Source organism: Protopterus annectens, chromosome 9.part0 (assembly GCF_019279795.1).
Source record: "Protopterus annectens isolate FY-2018-M chromosome 9.part0, PAN1.0, whole genome shotgun sequence".
In the NCBI taxonomy this organism is placed as follows: domain Eukaryota; kingdom Metazoa; phylum Chordata; order Ceratodontiformes; family Protopteridae; genus Protopterus; species Protopterus annectens.
In genome coordinates, this window is record NC_056743.1 from 1,120,444,678 (window position 1) to 1,120,462,177 (window position 17,500).

Below are 17,500 nucleotides of genomic sequence, written 5' to 3' on the forward strand. Positions count from 1 at the left end.
AGGCTGACAATTGTCACAGAATATGACATGGTGTGATGAAATGAGGTACTCATAGTCACAGAAGCAGACTATGTACCCTGTGATGGTCTCCTGATGTGACCATGTTGGGTATGCACCAATCTCCAATCACAACAACACTGTTGGACAGTCAGTGCACTGATGGTAACACTAGCTGTTCTCTGCACAGAGGCAGATATGGAATCCATTTGTCCCACCATAGTCCTTATGAGACACAGCATGCAATAATCCCTGGACTCCTTGGCCTCAACAAGGCACTGGCAATGATGTGCGACATTCTCAAGGAAGCCATGTACCAAACAAATCATTTCCATGTTGGCAAGGATAGTAGCAGACTCTACTCAGATGATAGCCCTTGATTGCATCCTGGTGCCACCTGCATATCAGGGGCCAGGTGTACCACATAATGATGATGAGTGGTGCACTAAGGTGTACACCGTATGAAAATATTGTGGTAACCTTTCTGAAAATGGCCCTTACTGTTGTCACATGGACAGTGGCCAAAGCAAAGTGCTTGTCTGATAAATGAGCAGCTTTAAAAGCTGTTACACTGCTCTCTGCTGCATAACTGCAGCATTCCATGTGCTAAAACCAATTTTTAACCTTTATAAATGATTTAGTGTAGTCAGTCAGCCAGCATGTTTCTGGGTAGAATCCATAGCACCCAAAGAGCCCATGACCCATGCATTTATGAGAAAAACAGGACTTGCAAACTCCATGCAAACATTCACAAAGGTCAGTATTGCATTCCAGACCCTGGACCAATCCTTAACTACTGAGGCAGCCAAATAATGTTCACAGTTATTGCAAAGTAGTATTTTGATATAAAGAAATCAGCATTGTAAGAATTATTTCCTTCATACAGTACACTGATGCCTATATTAAACATGTTTGTGGTAGAATTTTTATAAACTGTTCATATTTAAACTAAATGAACAGCTATAATGTTAATGTTTTAATTATTTAATTTTTTATCTGCATATTTAATTTTTAAACCTACCTCACAAACAAAAAATGTAAAATTCAAAAATGCTTGTTTCCTGCCATGACATTGCGAAGCAGGTATGAAATCAACTTTTACAATATTAATGCACACTGGGGTCTAGTCAGAAGCAATCAGCATACAGTGTTATGCGAAATAGCACATTGTCAGTTGATGTGCAGAGAGAGGGCAGTTCAGAGACACAAGAAGTGCTACTATACTGCAGTAAAAATGGCACGTCATACAGTACATGGCAAGCACATGATTGCATAACGGCATGCATGAGTGTCAACATGCTAATGACAGCTATTGCATATACAAATCAGGAAAATAAGTTTAGTGCGAAGAACCATGTCACTCATCTGTTCGAAATGCTGGTCTACGAGAGTATCAGTCTTGCTATGAAGCTACGCATAGCATCAATATTAGCAGAGTAATGTGTTAGTGACCACTTCTGGAGCCGGAGTACACAGTGTTTTGCTTCATCACTCTCCATATAGTAAATGAGTCTTCCAGTGGGTGACATCCCATTACCTCTATGGCCAGGATATTGTTGATCTTTACCATGCATACAGAGACACGATATGGATGTTAGTAGACATGAGCCATCCGCACATGGAATCAAAGCAAATGTGCTAACACAAACGTTTGTTCAAAATGAACCATTCTTGTTAATAAAGCCTTTCAGAGGCTGACTGCGGACATATTAGAAGTTTCACAGGGCACAGGCTTTGTGAATTATACACCAATTCCTTGGCATGGTGGGGCAGCATGTGGAATAGAATACATGGATTTCACAGACAGCACAAGAGAAAACCAACACTTTATAAGCAATGTGATATAGTCCAACTTTCTAATATACTGGAGTCCACTGAGTGCACCTACATTGACATCAAGGCACCACCTGTGCCTTGTGGCATCCAGTAAATCAACCAGAAGGGCATCCTTTCCATAAACGGTCAGGTTGTATGCAGTGCACAGGGTATTATATAGAAAGTGCCTTTATCCCATCCAGGCAATTCCCCAGTTCCCATAATCCATGTGGGCTGACTTTCCATAAGGTCATCTAGTTGGTGGGTGCACACACTGCCAACCTAGGGTTGCCACCTTTTCAAATGCCCAAAGTGGGACATTTTTTGTACATATGTCAGATTTTGCAAGGCAAAACATACCCACGGCAAGTACAAAGGACAGAACTTCACTTTTTTGCCTAAATAAATGCTTATTCTTGTAGCATTTTAGTTGCTTACTCTGTTTCTTATAACATTTAGGTGTTTCAGAAACAGAATAACTTTTTTATGCATCTATTACATAAAATATAGGAAATATGTTTGTCCTAAATCTCAGGACATTTGCCATTTTTTTAATTTTTTTGCAGGACACAACTGCCCAAAGAGGGACTGTCCCTCGCAAAGTGGGACAGGTGATAACCCTATGCCAACCACAGAGTCCTGGATATGCTGTTCACATTAACTTAGGCATCAGGCAAGTCATAATGGTGTTCACTGTTGTGTGTTGCAGGTGATGCAGGGTATACCTTGGGACCATGGCTGAAGACCCCCCCATATAAAAGTTCCCAGACTACAGCGGAGATAAAGAACAGCACCACATTGTCAAAGAACTTGAGTGAACATGTGTTTGGACTTCTGAAGGCCCACTTCCACTATGTGGACACATTGGATGCTGCACTGCAGCACACACCTTAGACCTCCTGTACGTTATCTGTGGTATGTGCCATGTTACACAATATAGCAGGAGGCATGCAGCTAAAGCAGGGGAACGCTATAAGGGCCTACTGCTTTGAGAACCTATCAGCAGATGTAATGTCCAAAAACAGCAGATTCTTCCAAGAGGTAAATTTCATATCTGCCTAAAAAGCAGGCCACAATTGGACATGGACAACCATAAAGTTCAAACCCAAAGGAGAAATGAAGGACCTCTTTAAAGAAGAATAGATGCTGGGCCACAATTCTGCCTTCCACTTTATTATAATGTCCTAAAATATCTGACGTATGTAACTTAACCATGGATACAAAGACCTGGACCAAACAGTTGCTTGTAAGGATGGTCAGAATTACTTTACAGTCTAAACAATTGAGATGCCATAGAATGCATTTTCTATGAGATGGAAAACCTCTTCCACTTGGTGCAATAAATCTGCCATGTGAAAGGTTCTTGGGCAGTGTCACATACTTCTTAGAGTTCTTCCAGAAGGTTTGGCAAGAAGAAGGGATCTAATGAAGCAGCCATCTCAGAAATGAATCCACTTACCATCTCAACTATTAGAATCTTCCATCTCTTCTGCTGGGATAAGTTTATTTACTCTCAGACATACCTCTCAAATGTCGAAATTTTTGCAGAATGTCTAGATTTTTGCTCATATTTTTGGTTTATTCCTCATAAAATTTATGGTTTTCTGGCAAATCACTAAGGACTGAAGTCACTAAATCATAACAAACAATTTAGTTTCAGACTGCATATCCTTCAGAAAAAAACATATTAGCACAAAACCTGTTATTCTAGCAACATTTTAAGTTTATAAAAGGGATATTTAAAATCTGTCCTCTATATTTGGGTCTTTTTCCTCTCCCGAATTACTTTAGGCTTTACCCAGATTTCTAGAGTTAAGAGGTTGAGAGGCATGCTGTTAGGAGCATGACAGCCTGAACCACACACTTTTCTCCAGCCGAGGGGCGAGTAAGGTAAATTTTGGTCTTTATTCTTTGAATTTGAATTGCATTCTCTCCCCTGAATATCTGAAGTCAAGGCTCCAGGGTTTGATTCCTTCCACCTTCATTTGCTTCCTGTGTTACCCAGTTATAGATCAGCGCAGTCAGAATTATGAACAGCACCAGGAAAAAAAAACAGTAGTTAAGACAGGTATCAAGAAATAAAAATGAAAACTTTTAGGAAAACAAATTGTCTACCTACCTGTTAAATTTAAATAATAACCTCTATAAATTAAAGCATCCCTAAAATATTAAATTTTTATGCACAAAGACACTCCATTATGTATGGACTCGCTGTGGTTCTTTCTGGATCATGCACCAACATATAGGTCAAGCTTTGGACCTTATTTGCATTTTGCTGGTAAATCAAAGTGTCTTTTGGTGCACGCTAACTAACCAGATTCTGACCAGCATCCCTCATTGTTTACACTTGCAGTTTAGTACCCCCACAACTTGATCATAAACAGTGTGCCCCATCCTTTTTTAATCTCACGTAGAAAAAATAATTCAGCTTCTCTGCCCACAGTTGAAGAGATTAATAATTTGAGATACATTTTTTATTTGGTATAGGTAATCTATCCCAACTGTTTCACTTAATGTTTTATAAACAAATTATTTGCATATGCTACTGAATAATATTAATTTTGTTTTCATCCTGGTGAATCTTTGAAAGATGAATTATTATTGCTCTGAAGAGTTGCCCATAAGGGAATGTCTTGTCATATGCATTTGTAACTTTAATTTCAGCTGTAACTCAATCAGTAGGAAATCTTTTCAGGCATTTTAGGCTTGTCCTTATCTATGAACTTAAAATACAAACACTGGATAAGAGTGCATGTATGTTATGTGACAGATGTTCAACTTACCCCCATTCATCCCTTGTGAGATTGACAAAGATATTCTTTTCTTCTTCTTGCATGAGTCGGAATACAGAACTGACATGATGATTTTCCAAAACAGACCGGTCATTGTATATTAATGCACAGTCAGACCTGGCAGGAAAGGATGAAGTTACGGAATCAGAAGAGATACGAGACAGCCAAACTTTGGTCATAACACTTAAAACGTATATAATATATTATATGCACAAACCACATTATTTTTCCATCAGCCCTTCTGGTTTTCAGGTTTAGTTTCCAAACAGGGCGAGTAGTTACATTATTTCACTTCCAAACATGGCAGTTAGTTGCATCATTTCACTTTAGAACCATTCGTGTTGGCCTGTTAATGCTAGGTGCATTTACACAGGATTACCTTCATGACAGTTTTTTTAATTAATTAATTTGTTGAACATAACTTTGTTCTGCACATACTTGTAAGCGTAAAAAGCACATGGTTTAGCTGCTTTAATTTCATATGGTTTATTTCTATTGGCTCCACATATAAAGGTACATTTGTTTTCAAATGAGACACTTCTCTTGAGTGGACTCTTACACATTCAAACTAAGTGTTTTTTTAAGTTAGATGCCACACTTTAATAAATCCCAATGAAAATAGGTGTAGTGTTACTAGCAACACTAAATAATAACATGGATATCTCTCCGTCTTGCCCACAAAAAACACCAGGCATCCTGAACACTTTGCAAGGTAAACAACAAATTTGGTTCAATAGTTGCCTTTCTCAAAGAACACATGTAAATGCATATTGTTTTCTAGGGTTAAGGATCCCCCTCTAAAATACAGCAACATTGTGGGCAAGTTCCACATTTTACAGTCCCTTTTCATTGGGTTGTCTGTTGACTTACACTGGACAACCCTCATTCAAACCATTCCTTCTGGTTCTTTCCCATCTTATACATAAACAGTGGTACAGCCCCTAATAACTGACGTAAATTTGGATTAGTCCTTAAAATAATCCAGTTTCTTTTACAATCTCCTTAACTTCTTCTGCTTGGGGGCTGTATTGCACAACCAAAGCTCTTTCATAATTCTTCCCAAAACCTGAAGGGGCATTGTTTTCCACCCCCGTCCCAAATAAAAGTTTGTACTTACTTTCCCATTGTGACCGGACATCATTTCTTATATTGTTGACTAAATGTAGTGGATACCCTCTCGTTAAAAACATACTGGCTACAATGTCGAGTTCTCAATTTAGGACTTCCAAATGTGATGTCATTCTAGAACGTGAGTATACTGACCTTTAACTAAACTTCCTTTTCGACTCAAGGGATGGCAACTTGTAAATTCTAAATAAGAATTACTAAAAGTCAAAAGCAAATTATGAAGCAAAAATAGCCTCCCTCCCTAGCTAAGGATAATCAAAAGGCATTCTTTAACTACGTCCAAAATCTTAAAGGGAATACCTTGCTATGAGCTGAATTGGTTGTGGATGGCATCACCCATACTCAGCTGGAAGTAATAGCCAACCTGCTAGATGACAGATTTGGAGAAACCTTCACCCCCCCCCCCCCCGCCCCATCCCCTCCAGTCCAGAATGGCACAAGTTACAAAGAAGACCAGTACCATTTCCACAGGAAATCTTACTACATCTGTCTTACACCTGTGTACTTTTGCCTTATGGATTCCACTCAAAATCTATCTACCATCACTTAAAACTATTATTCCAAATATTTAACATTTCACTTGGGACAAAAGGACCACTAGAACCTGATGCTCCACTGTTTTTTAGAAGCATTCTAAAGGTCTTTCCTCTTCTTGCCTGTAGTTATGTGGTTTGATCCACCTCACTGGCTACATAACAACATTATCCTCCACAAAGTATGTCTTGAATTACCTGTATACATCTCACTTTTCAGCCCGCAGTCCTTGACAGCTGTCTGTCTACCAGCTATGATTACCTTTTTATAGACTAAATATGTCATTACCATGCAAGATCATTGTTTAAATATCCTTCATATTGTCAGGATGATTGTGAGATATGTATAGTAGGGGCACATCACCTTCCAAACATAAGGAGTGAGAGTTATTAAGCAAGCAATAATGGCCAACAGTGTAGGTGTTATTCGTTAAATAACTGACTATCCAGGAGTGTTATGAGGCCTGACGCTTCAGTTGGAGGGTGTCTCCACCCCTGGAAGGTCCATTATTTCTCCCATATTGCCTACCCTAGAGGACATTACTGTGCTTAATGAATGGGCTATCTGTTAAATAGTTTTGTTATTTTATTATTGTATACTTTTTTATATTTTTGATGTAAAATACTCTGCCTGATGTATCAAGCGTGCTGTAACATGTAATAGTTGTTGTAGGAAGTAATTTACATCCAAAATATGTACAAGCTATGTAAGTAATGCGTACACACACACGCACATTCAGATGTATAGACAGACTCACACACACACACACACACACACACACACACACACACACACACACACACACACACACACACACACACACACACACACACACACACACACACACACACACACACACACACACTCCTTTTAGTTAACCATTACTCTAACCCTAACCTGCATGCACTTTCATAAACACTCCCACCACTAATGATAAAACCTTCAGAATATCTAAGTTTCACCATTAGTTTTCCAACGCCACACCTACCTTAACCATATGCATTTGATGTTCCATTCAACCAAAATTTTCAAATTTTGATGTTTCAGAGCATTTGATCACATTTTACATTCATTCTCTCTGTCAATGAGCAGCTGTTTTGACAGAGTAAATTACATTCAACTATGTGTATATAGTGAGTTGTTGGTGCTTGCATTGTCGACTTTTGCTGTTGACATGTGGGTATTTTGATTTACATGAGTAGACCCATATGCATATCTATAATAAATAGCTAACGATATATATACAGTATAAGAGTAGAAGAGGGTAAGAGTATAAATTTTCCTTAGATGAAATTCCTCTCCAAGAACTACACTGAACAGAAAAAACATGTTATTATTGGCATAGCCGGTCTTAGGCATAGGCCAACTAGGTGACCGCCTAGGGTGCCACTCTAGCAGGGGTGCTTTTCCAGTATTTATTTGGTGCAGGTAGACAAGGATGGGTGCACCAGGTGGTGTGGTAGAGGGCGCCATGGAGCCTTTTTGCCTAGGGCACCAGTTGACCTAAAGCCGCTCCTGATTATTGGAAGAAATGAAATCCAGTTGGCCTGTACACTGTCCAATCCATGATCTTCTGGGTAACCTTTCAGGCACTTTTATACAATAGTGAATATTGCCACAAACCTCATTAAAATTGCCTTACAGTGCCCTATACATTCTTCAATTTCCAAATTTTTTACCATCTATGTTCACAAGAAAACTATTATTTGTTTCCACTTGTCTCTTATTTTCATTTTTCTCCAGAGTAACTTCATATTTCTCCCTGTGTCATTCCTTTTGTAATCAGGCTTGCCTTATTGTTCCTGTACAGATATTTTCTGTAACTTGTCTTTCAAGTCTTACTGACTTCCTTCTGAAAAATGAAAGCTTCTTTCATGACTTCCTGTCTCAATCACTTTCCCTCTGGGATGTACATATGTATTAAATTTCTTTACTCTTTCTTCATGAGTTATCTATTGTGGTCACTTCATCATCTCAGCTATCCCTGCTCAAACACCTCTGTCTAACATATCTTTGAGAAATTGAGTTTCTAGAACCACATACCATCCCCCCAGATGTAAAGTCTACCAGGTATAATTACAGTACACTACACGCTTTCAGTATATCTATATGAATTCCAGTACACCCTCAGTGCGGGTCTAAGGTCTCACACTGACTTTTACCAACGACCTGATGTGACTCCTCCAAGGTGCCTACAGTTGGTGTCTTTGCATTACTGTACTCACTGACCAAGGGTTTCTAACTCACAGCTGAATTATTTTGTACCTGCTATTACTGAATGCAAACTCTCAGACTTTTGCACATTTTTACAGCACTGCAAAACCCATTTCAATTATTTCATACCACCTTGCTTACCAACCTTTTGTATACAATATCCTCATGTCATCTTCTGAGAGGCATACATTACATTATATCTCATCTGCAGTGCTATTGTGATATACAACACAAAGGGACAGTCCAACTACTGAACACTGCAGTATCCCCCTACTGGTCCCTAGTATCATAGGGCATCATATTATAAAATATATAACGCAGCCACAAGGCTAAAAGAGTAACCTAATCTTACTTTGCCCCCTAACACACACACACACACACACACACACACACACACACACACACACACACACACACACACACACACAACATGGAACTATAACTATGACCTGTACTGTGTTTTTTCATCTTCGTCACTTGTTAACTAAAACTTCTTGAAATTCAGTTACTGCTGCTGGCAAAGTGAGGAATAATGCGATGTGCAGAACACAACACTTATTTATTTATTTATTTATTGACATTTGTTAACCGGGTTTGTCCAACTGGGCTTGTGGCCCATTTTCAGTGGAGACCCGAGGAGAAAACCTCCAGTAATACATTTTAAAACAAGTACAATTTTAAACAATATTGATATAATAGCAGTTATAGCAAAATGATTCACATATGTTGGGTTACATGCATAAAGTTAAAGTTGCATTAAAAAGAATCTAAGTAACAATTTTACATTGATATAGTTCAACAGGTCAACAATAAATATTTTTTGTTTGTATAAAATTGTGCAAATGCATAGTAGACACATTGGAGAGAGAGGTGTAATGAGGTACTAAGTATGGTCCTTTTGAGAGTACATAAAGGGAAGGAAGACTAGGTAGGGTCATGGAAGGGCAGGTTCTGGAATTGAGAAAATAAGATTTTAGTTCATTTTTAAAGTGTGAGGTGTGGGAGATTGAATGTAAGTCAAGGGGAAGTTTGTGTATATCTATGTATCATTTGTTAGACTTCTATTTTTCTCTGCATTTTTATCATTGGATAGTGAAGTCCTTCTCTTCAAGAATCCTTTCTAAATGCACTAACAGCAAAATGCAAACATTAGATAAATTAAGTTAAAAAAAAGGAGGACACTAAACAAATCTCCATTTCCTAAACAGATCCAGGCAATAATCGAGATAAAGCTGAGATTTACAGGCAAGGTTTTCAACAAAACTGTACAGATTTAAAAGGTAAAAAAAGACAAAATAGCAAAACATTAAAATACGTTATCTGGTGAAGAGCAGACAATCAGACAAAGCACAGATGAGCGATAAAAAAAATTGTGTATGATCACCCACACCGACACTTTAAAGTTTGCAGTTTACAGCTGTATAACATCCACCAACAGACCACTGCTCAAAATTACACAGTCTCATAACACCCATGGAGACTCCCTCTATAATTGCTAAGTACTGGAATTCCCTTCCACTAAACATACAGAGTACTCCCTCCTATCCTGCTTTTAAACTAAAACTGAAAGAACACCTTATAAACAACTGGCTATGCCCCTGTTGCTGTCCTGGATAACTTAATGCTCAGCACCACCTCACCTTTTCTCCTACATACAGACGGTTGCTTTTACTCTCTTCCTGCATCAATATCTGTCTACCCTTGTCTAAAGTCCTTTCCCACTTTCCACTTTTGCTTTTCTTTTGTTTACCCTCTTCTACTCACGGATACTCTTTCTCACTAATTTATTCTAGTTACAAACTCCAGCTTTTGAATTTCTTACTCAGTCTGTACTTTTTAATTTCCTCTGAGTTCCACATGTAAACAGCTAGTTTTTATCTTATGTACATATACACTGTATGCACTCCAATGTCAAATACTATAAATGCTGTCCTGTTTTGTTGAAATTGACTAATATGAACTGAGTCATATTGTTTTTAGTCTCCTGTCTAAATTGTATTGTATGTTGAAATTAAATAATATGAGTCGTACTGTTTTTAGTCTACTGTCTAAATTGTACTGTATGCTGTGGAGCTTTTCTCTCCGGGTCTCTGCTGAAAACGGACTCCCATCCCAGTCCAGTCGGACATTACCCGGTAAACAAATGTAAAATAAAATAAATAAAACAAAATCAGTATAGTTTTTTGCTGCAGACTGGGGCAGCAGTAAATGGCATACCAATGTTAGGAAACTATAAACACAATGCATTCCTGTATATTACGAGAGTGGCATACTGCTGATATGGAACTATAAACATGATTTACTCCTGTTGTGGGGGAGGGTCATTACTGTAAATATTTTACTGATTCGTCAAACTAAATGAATGAATGACAGTCATCAGTTAAATATTACCCCTCTCTCAAGCAATTATAACACATAGCATAACAAAAGACTCACATTAAAGGAATTTAACACCCATGGCAGGCTCTGTACATTTAATGAGCTGTTACATTACATCACAATATATTTTAATGAGCTGTTAATTATGAGTCAGGGGCTTCTCCTTTGTGTGACAGTTACTGTCTGTCTTTTATTTTGCAATGCTGCTAGGTTTAGACAGGAGCCAGCATTTGAAAAATGATTCTGAGTGGTTTTGCTAGCCTCCTTGCAGATTACTGCATGTTACAGTGTGCATAGTGCATGCTAATCAATATCCTGAAATGTATCAAGTTTTTTTAAAAAAAGAAACTAAGCTACAAGTTAACTTTAGCAAATACTGACTATACCAGAAACTAAAAGACCAAATTTTTACCAGTGTGGGAAAAGGTAAAGCTGCAGATGCAATCTTTCTAGATCTTTACAGGACATTTAAAATTGTTGATCATGCCTTATTGCTATGCAGATTAGCTTATGTTGTTTTCACTATGGAGGTTTTATAATGATTCAGATGCTACCCGGAAAATAGAACATTCTGGATTTCTGGCATGCACTTCCTTGCTGGTAATACAAACTGAGGCATGTCACAAGGCTCTGTTCTTAGACACCTGCTGTTTTCTGTATATATTAATAATTTCATGTGGTATCTGTCTTGTATCAAATACGTATGCCTTGCTGATGACTGAACTTCACCATTACTTTGCAGCAATATGGAACTAGGTGTATGATAATGCGCTAGCAATTGATATTAATAAAGCTACAGCTTTGCTTTTTGGAACCCCTAAAAAGCTCAACAGCATTCAGAACTTCTGCATAACTGATCCCTAAGGAACATAGGAGCAGTACTAGACAAGTGGACCATAAGAGGCTCGCCATATACCCTTTACAAGTATTTAATAGTGCCCAACTCCACAAGCCCCTATCCCAAATTACCATTGATGGCACATCCACAGCCATCAACACATGCAGTCTGTATAGCAAAGCCTTAATGTGCTGAGCTGCTTGTACTTGCTGTTAGTTACTGCTTCTGAGCTTATCCTTAACATGTTATCATTATCCAGTGTAACTGCTGTTTATATGTTCTGTTACTATATTACATTCAATCTGTATATTCTGTGTGCGAGTGTCTTGCTATCGAAACAAAATCATGGCTGAAAAAGGGCTATGGATCATTTCACTTACCCAGTTAAAAAGAATAAATAAAATAAGCACAGTTTTCACTGTCAGAGGTTTAGGAACTTTCCCATTGGAGTGATGAATCAAATCAAACTTGACCGGGGTGGAGGGGTGTTATACTAACCTCTTGAAAGTTTACCAACCTACATTTTAAGTTATGCCACTCCAACCCATTTTCATATCTTATGTATAAAATGTTTTTGTCATTTGTTACGATTGCAAAAGTATTTTTCTCATATATTATGTATTAAATAGGCTGTGTTTGTAGATGGTCCAAAGAGATCAGTGCACTACCCTGTTAAACATGCATACACAAACAAACAAACTTTAGTGAACTTCCAGAATGTTTTCTTTCTTGGTTAGTGTGGTTATTACATATCATTTATATGTGAAGTTTATTAATGTATGTATACTGATCTTCCTTAAATGCTGTCTAAAAGTTTTTATATCACATGACTTTGTTAAATGTTTAAACTGATCGTGTTGATGAGAATTATTTAACCTGGCTATTCCGAATGATTTTAGATGAGAGTACATGTTTTTGTTAAAGCTTTGCAGATAATTTTCAGTGTTGTTTTTTAAATGATTGTGAAGAACAGAGGGGTCTACCAAATCAAAGGTTTAGTTAGTTAACAAATCTTTACCTGTTAGGTTCCCTTTATCCATGTTGAATAGGACATCATCTGTTAGGGTTGACAGTGTAATTTTTGTACTATGACCAGTCCAGAAGCTATGGTGCTTGCTGGAGTGTAGTTTGTACTTATTGGCATATTCAGATAAAAGTTGGTTATAAACAAGCCTGTCACTGGTTTTATCTAATAGGGCTGCAATGAGAGCCAAACATTGTCTCAGCCTCTCCAAGATTTTGCCCAATGTGGCTATAATAACAGTTGACAATTGCCTCAGCCTCTAGTCTTCTCCATTCAAATGGTTCCCCATATCAGTTACCACATAAGGGTACTTAAGTGGACACCAAGGATGTATTGATTGGCAAAATCACTAAATGACCCCATCAATTTCCCAACTTTGCAAGAATAACTTGATAAGGGGGTCTCTCCCTCCAATCTTCTGTTTGGTAAACACTTTGTGGATCCATCTCCAACACGATCGACGACAACAAAAGAAATCTCCTAAGTGTGGGATCAACATAATAATCACACACCTCAGGATCTGTGGTCAGATCAGGAAGTCAGATTGCATAGCAATGTGTTGGAAGTGAGAGCAATGCTACCTACTTAATAGGTAATGCTGGTCCAGGTATGGTACATCAAATAGTATGGGAGGATACATTCCAAGACCCTTTACAGAGACACTATGACTCATAAATGGTCAATGAATCAATTTGTAACACCCACTACATAAACTGTATATCTCACCCTACATTGCCAAATACAGCCATTAGTTCTTACTGCACCCCTGTTTCAATACAACCCCGTTCAGGAGTCAGGACACACTGACTGATCTTAGGCCAGAGTGTCTACTTTATGTATACCCATTCCCTCTCATCACAGTATTTCTTCCCAATGTGAAATGGCCAAGAGCAAAACTGATTCACATGGAACCCTACACTGCAGCACAAATTTCAAACACTCACCTTTTGTACTGCCTCACTACCGTTAGTCACTCAAATACCCCTTATGTCAGGGTAAGTCTTACCTTCAAGCACTCAGACATATGTTTTGGATTCACCTTTTCCACTGATCATCTTGTCAGGGAACTTCACTTTTCTTATACATTTAGAACTTATTTTTATATCAGAAGGTGATACTAAGTCCGTCTTGTACAACCGCTTTGAATTTGCTTGTTTTCTTCACACAAAGCTCCAAAAAGGGAACATTTACTTCACTGCACAGATGTTCACAGGCAGATAATATTTTATATGGACGTAAGAGAATCTATACAAGAAGATAGAGAGGTGTTTGTTTCCTTCTGTAATGGATATCAGGGGACAAAGATTACCAAACATTTGCCACGGAAAGTATTATCAGGGTGCTTACTGTGTTACAAAAAGCATGGAACAGCTTTACTTGGCACGCTTGATTAGAGTGGCATTTATGACTATATCACTAATTTTATTTTTTTAAACACTTATCAGAATGGTATTTTCTCTTTAGCAATCTGATCTTCATTGCAAGGATCTGCTGTTCATTGCATACATGATGTGATTTCTAGATCTAACCTCTTTGTTATTACAGTCATAGAGACAATACCCCCCCCCCCATGAGATAATCATTCAAGGGGCTCTTCTGAAGATTCTATCCTACATGCCATGCAACTGGACTTCTATGATACCAGATAAAGAAATGATGCGTACTTTACATAATGCTGGCTCTGTGAGTATGGCTCTGGCTGTAGGAAGACACCATACCTCCACCCCTCCTTGATTTAATTTCCCTTATACTTTTTCACAACAACCAAGCCCTAGAGGGGTAGGAGTCTAGATATCATGGGATGGGGACAGATAACTCGCCTGAGAGAGTTCTATGTCTTGAGCAGTCCTAGTGCTTACAGAATGAAGCCCTGTATGACCTTCATCCAGAATTATATACATTATACTAAATGCATACAACTACGGGTCCTCTTGTTATGTCTGTAACCAGTCTTGTTTGGGTACTGCAAAGTCATTGCTCCATTCTAGTAGTCCCAGCCTAAACCTAAATGACTCACTAAGAAAGCTACTAGCCTTTCTCTCCTTGAAAGCTATCTCATTTGTGTTTTCACGCTGGTCATATATAACAGTTAACACAAAGAATTAAGGTTATGAGATGCTAAAAAGTCATGTCTTCTAGACTTGGGTTTAGCACCTTTGAATTCCATCTGCATATTAAATGACTGAGGAACTCACTTAATCAGACCAAAATTCTCAGGACATTCTTGATGTTATTCTGACTAGCTGTGTTTGATGAATTAAATGCCTTTTACACCAAATTATCTTTGGCTTGTGTACTGCCCACAGCTAGTGTACTCCACTGCAAAGTGATTTCTGAGTGGCACTTTTATTTTGATGTATTGTGTTGGTTCTCAGAGCACAGCACTGTATAAGTATATAGTAATGCATAAACTGGGTTCAAGCTGTCTATAAATCTAGTGACAAGGTCTAAGGCCAACATGTCATTCTGTCAGGATCAGTCTCTTTTCTAATCCAAAGCCATATAAGTACTTTGTGGTACTTTTTTTCCTGTTGCTGCTCTGATGCTGTGAAATGTCCATCAAAGTGATATTTCATCTAATCTAAAATGTCACTTTAACTATTAGGTATAGAGTAATGATTGTTCAAGTTTATTTTATTCTAGAGTTTATAAGTAAATACTATACAATGAAAAAGTGACACAGAATTAAAACCAATAACAGTAAAATCAAATTGGAAGAAACCAAATTGCAAGTAAAACTTTAAGTCAGACACTGAAATAAGCCTTCCGAAAGAGACATATTTTCATGGACCTCTCGAAGCTAACCTCTACAGTGCATATCCAAATTCAATGATATAGTGAATGCCGCAGTTGTAGAGATTAACAGACAAATGAAAACTTACCTGACATCTCAAGATGCATTTTGGAAGCAAGCTGTATTCCTTTTATACTCGGAATGAAGTTGGAAGGTCAGCCAATAGGGTACTGTTCAGTCAGGGGACTTTGAGGTAGCACAGATCACAACTTCTCACTAAATTTGGTTGCCAGAATGAATCCCAAACCCTGATGGTATTTTAATATTAAATTTCATGGAACACACAACAGGGTACAGCACAAATAGGATGATCTTTTCTTAATACTTAATACATATAATACTATATTAGGTTGTTTTAACAGGTAGGAGTAACTTTGTATTGAAAAGCAGCTAATAAACATGACAGTGTCCTTTACCATGAAAAGCTAGCAGTTTTAAAAAGAGCACTAGCTTTCAAAATTAGTTCAATATTATACAAATGCACACATAATTTGGTGTAATTCACTTCTTGAATTGTGCACTAAGCTTTCTTCCTTGCTATCCCTCCTGATATGTTGCCTGTACAATAACTTTTCTGCAGTCATGCTGCTAACCAATCAGGTGTTTCCTATATTAGCCTATGAGGAAAATTAACTCATAAAGCAGTAGTAAATGTTAATTTGCAAGCTATCCACTGAAGGGTGCTTAGCTACTGGATTGTAGATAAAGTTGTGTTGTGATTTACAGTCATTGGATCACTTTTTCTTGAATCTTTCAATTCTGATGATAATTTAAGTAACAAGATCTTTTGGAATTTTTTCTGGGAAGTCATGGTGCATACATGGTTGTAGTCTGCAACACTGTAGGGGGTGTCTATATTTCTGATAGTCAGGACACACATCATGCAGGTAGTTAAAAAGTTAATAATACAATTGTAAATACCAGTGCTGAAGCCAGAGGTAGCCAGTGCATGCCCTGGGAGTGACACAATCAACACAACAAAAATCCAGACTACAGAATTCTGAGCTCGCTGGCAATGATCAAGACTGACATGGGGGGAGGGGCATGGCCAAGATAGCTAACTGAGAGCAGCAACTGTTGAAAGCTCTGTTCCTGAAAACATCTCTGGCAGAAAATATAATCAAAAAAATAAACTTTGGATATACTTGCTAGCTAATTTTCTTCAGTAGTAGTCAGAGAAAAAAATTATAGCTTCAAGTTCTTCAAAAGCTGTAATTTTCCTATCAGAATTTCAGCTGCTTGTTAAGAGAGAAGAGACTTCAACATGACATGATCAAGAAATTGTACTCAGGATTCTTGTGTTAAAAACAGACACCCAGTCATTAATATCTAGCATGCATGGTTTATTACTTAAAATGGACAAACTGGATACCAAAATGGAATGTTTCAAAGAAAAGACCAGAAAGAAAATGGAACAATTAGAAATTATCATGAAACAGCAAAGTGTACACATCAGCAGTATGGAAGAAGCTTTAAATGATTTTGGAGGGAGAATAGCTGAAGGTGAGTCTCACACAGAATTTCTTTTAAAACAAAATGACTGGCTTTTATATAAGATGATTTAGAAAATAGACTGAGATGAAATAACATTAGAATTTATGGCATACCTGAAAAATATGAGTGAGACAATATAATAAACTTCATAACAACCTGGCTACATAAAACATTACGTCTACCTGAAATTTTATATTTTGTAATTAAAAGGGCACATAGACCCCAAGAGCACAGTTGAAGAAGGAAAACTCATCACCGTGTTCAATTATGGTTAGATTTATGTCTAGCATAGAAAGAATTCAAATATTAAAACAGCATGGTACAGCCCACCTATTAAAACAGGCAAATATGTAGTCAGATTTGACAATGATTATTACAGTAAAGTAATGAGCAAGAGAAAATCCTGCTTACCACTGATCAAGGAACTTAAAAAGAACAATATTAAAGCCACTATGGTGTTTTCTGCAAAGAAAAAAAAAATTTTTCTGAAG

General features: G+C 37.6%; 1 protein-coding gene across 2 annotated transcripts in view; it reads right to left on the reverse strand.

Moving 5' to 3' along the window:
* The window catches only part of PDE1B (phosphodiesterase 1B), a 1,856,783-nt gene that overhangs the window by 401,087 nt on the left and 1,438,196 nt on the right, over nucleotides 1–17,500 (reverse strand). For both annotated transcript variants that reach the window (XM_044083973.1, XM_044083974.1), the window contains exon 8: nucleotides 4,596–4,721. In XM_044083973.1, coding sequence (XP_043939908.1) covers nucleotides 4,596–4,721 — 126 coding nt within the window. The remainder of the gene's footprint in view (nucleotides 1–4,595; nucleotides 4,722–17,500) is intronic.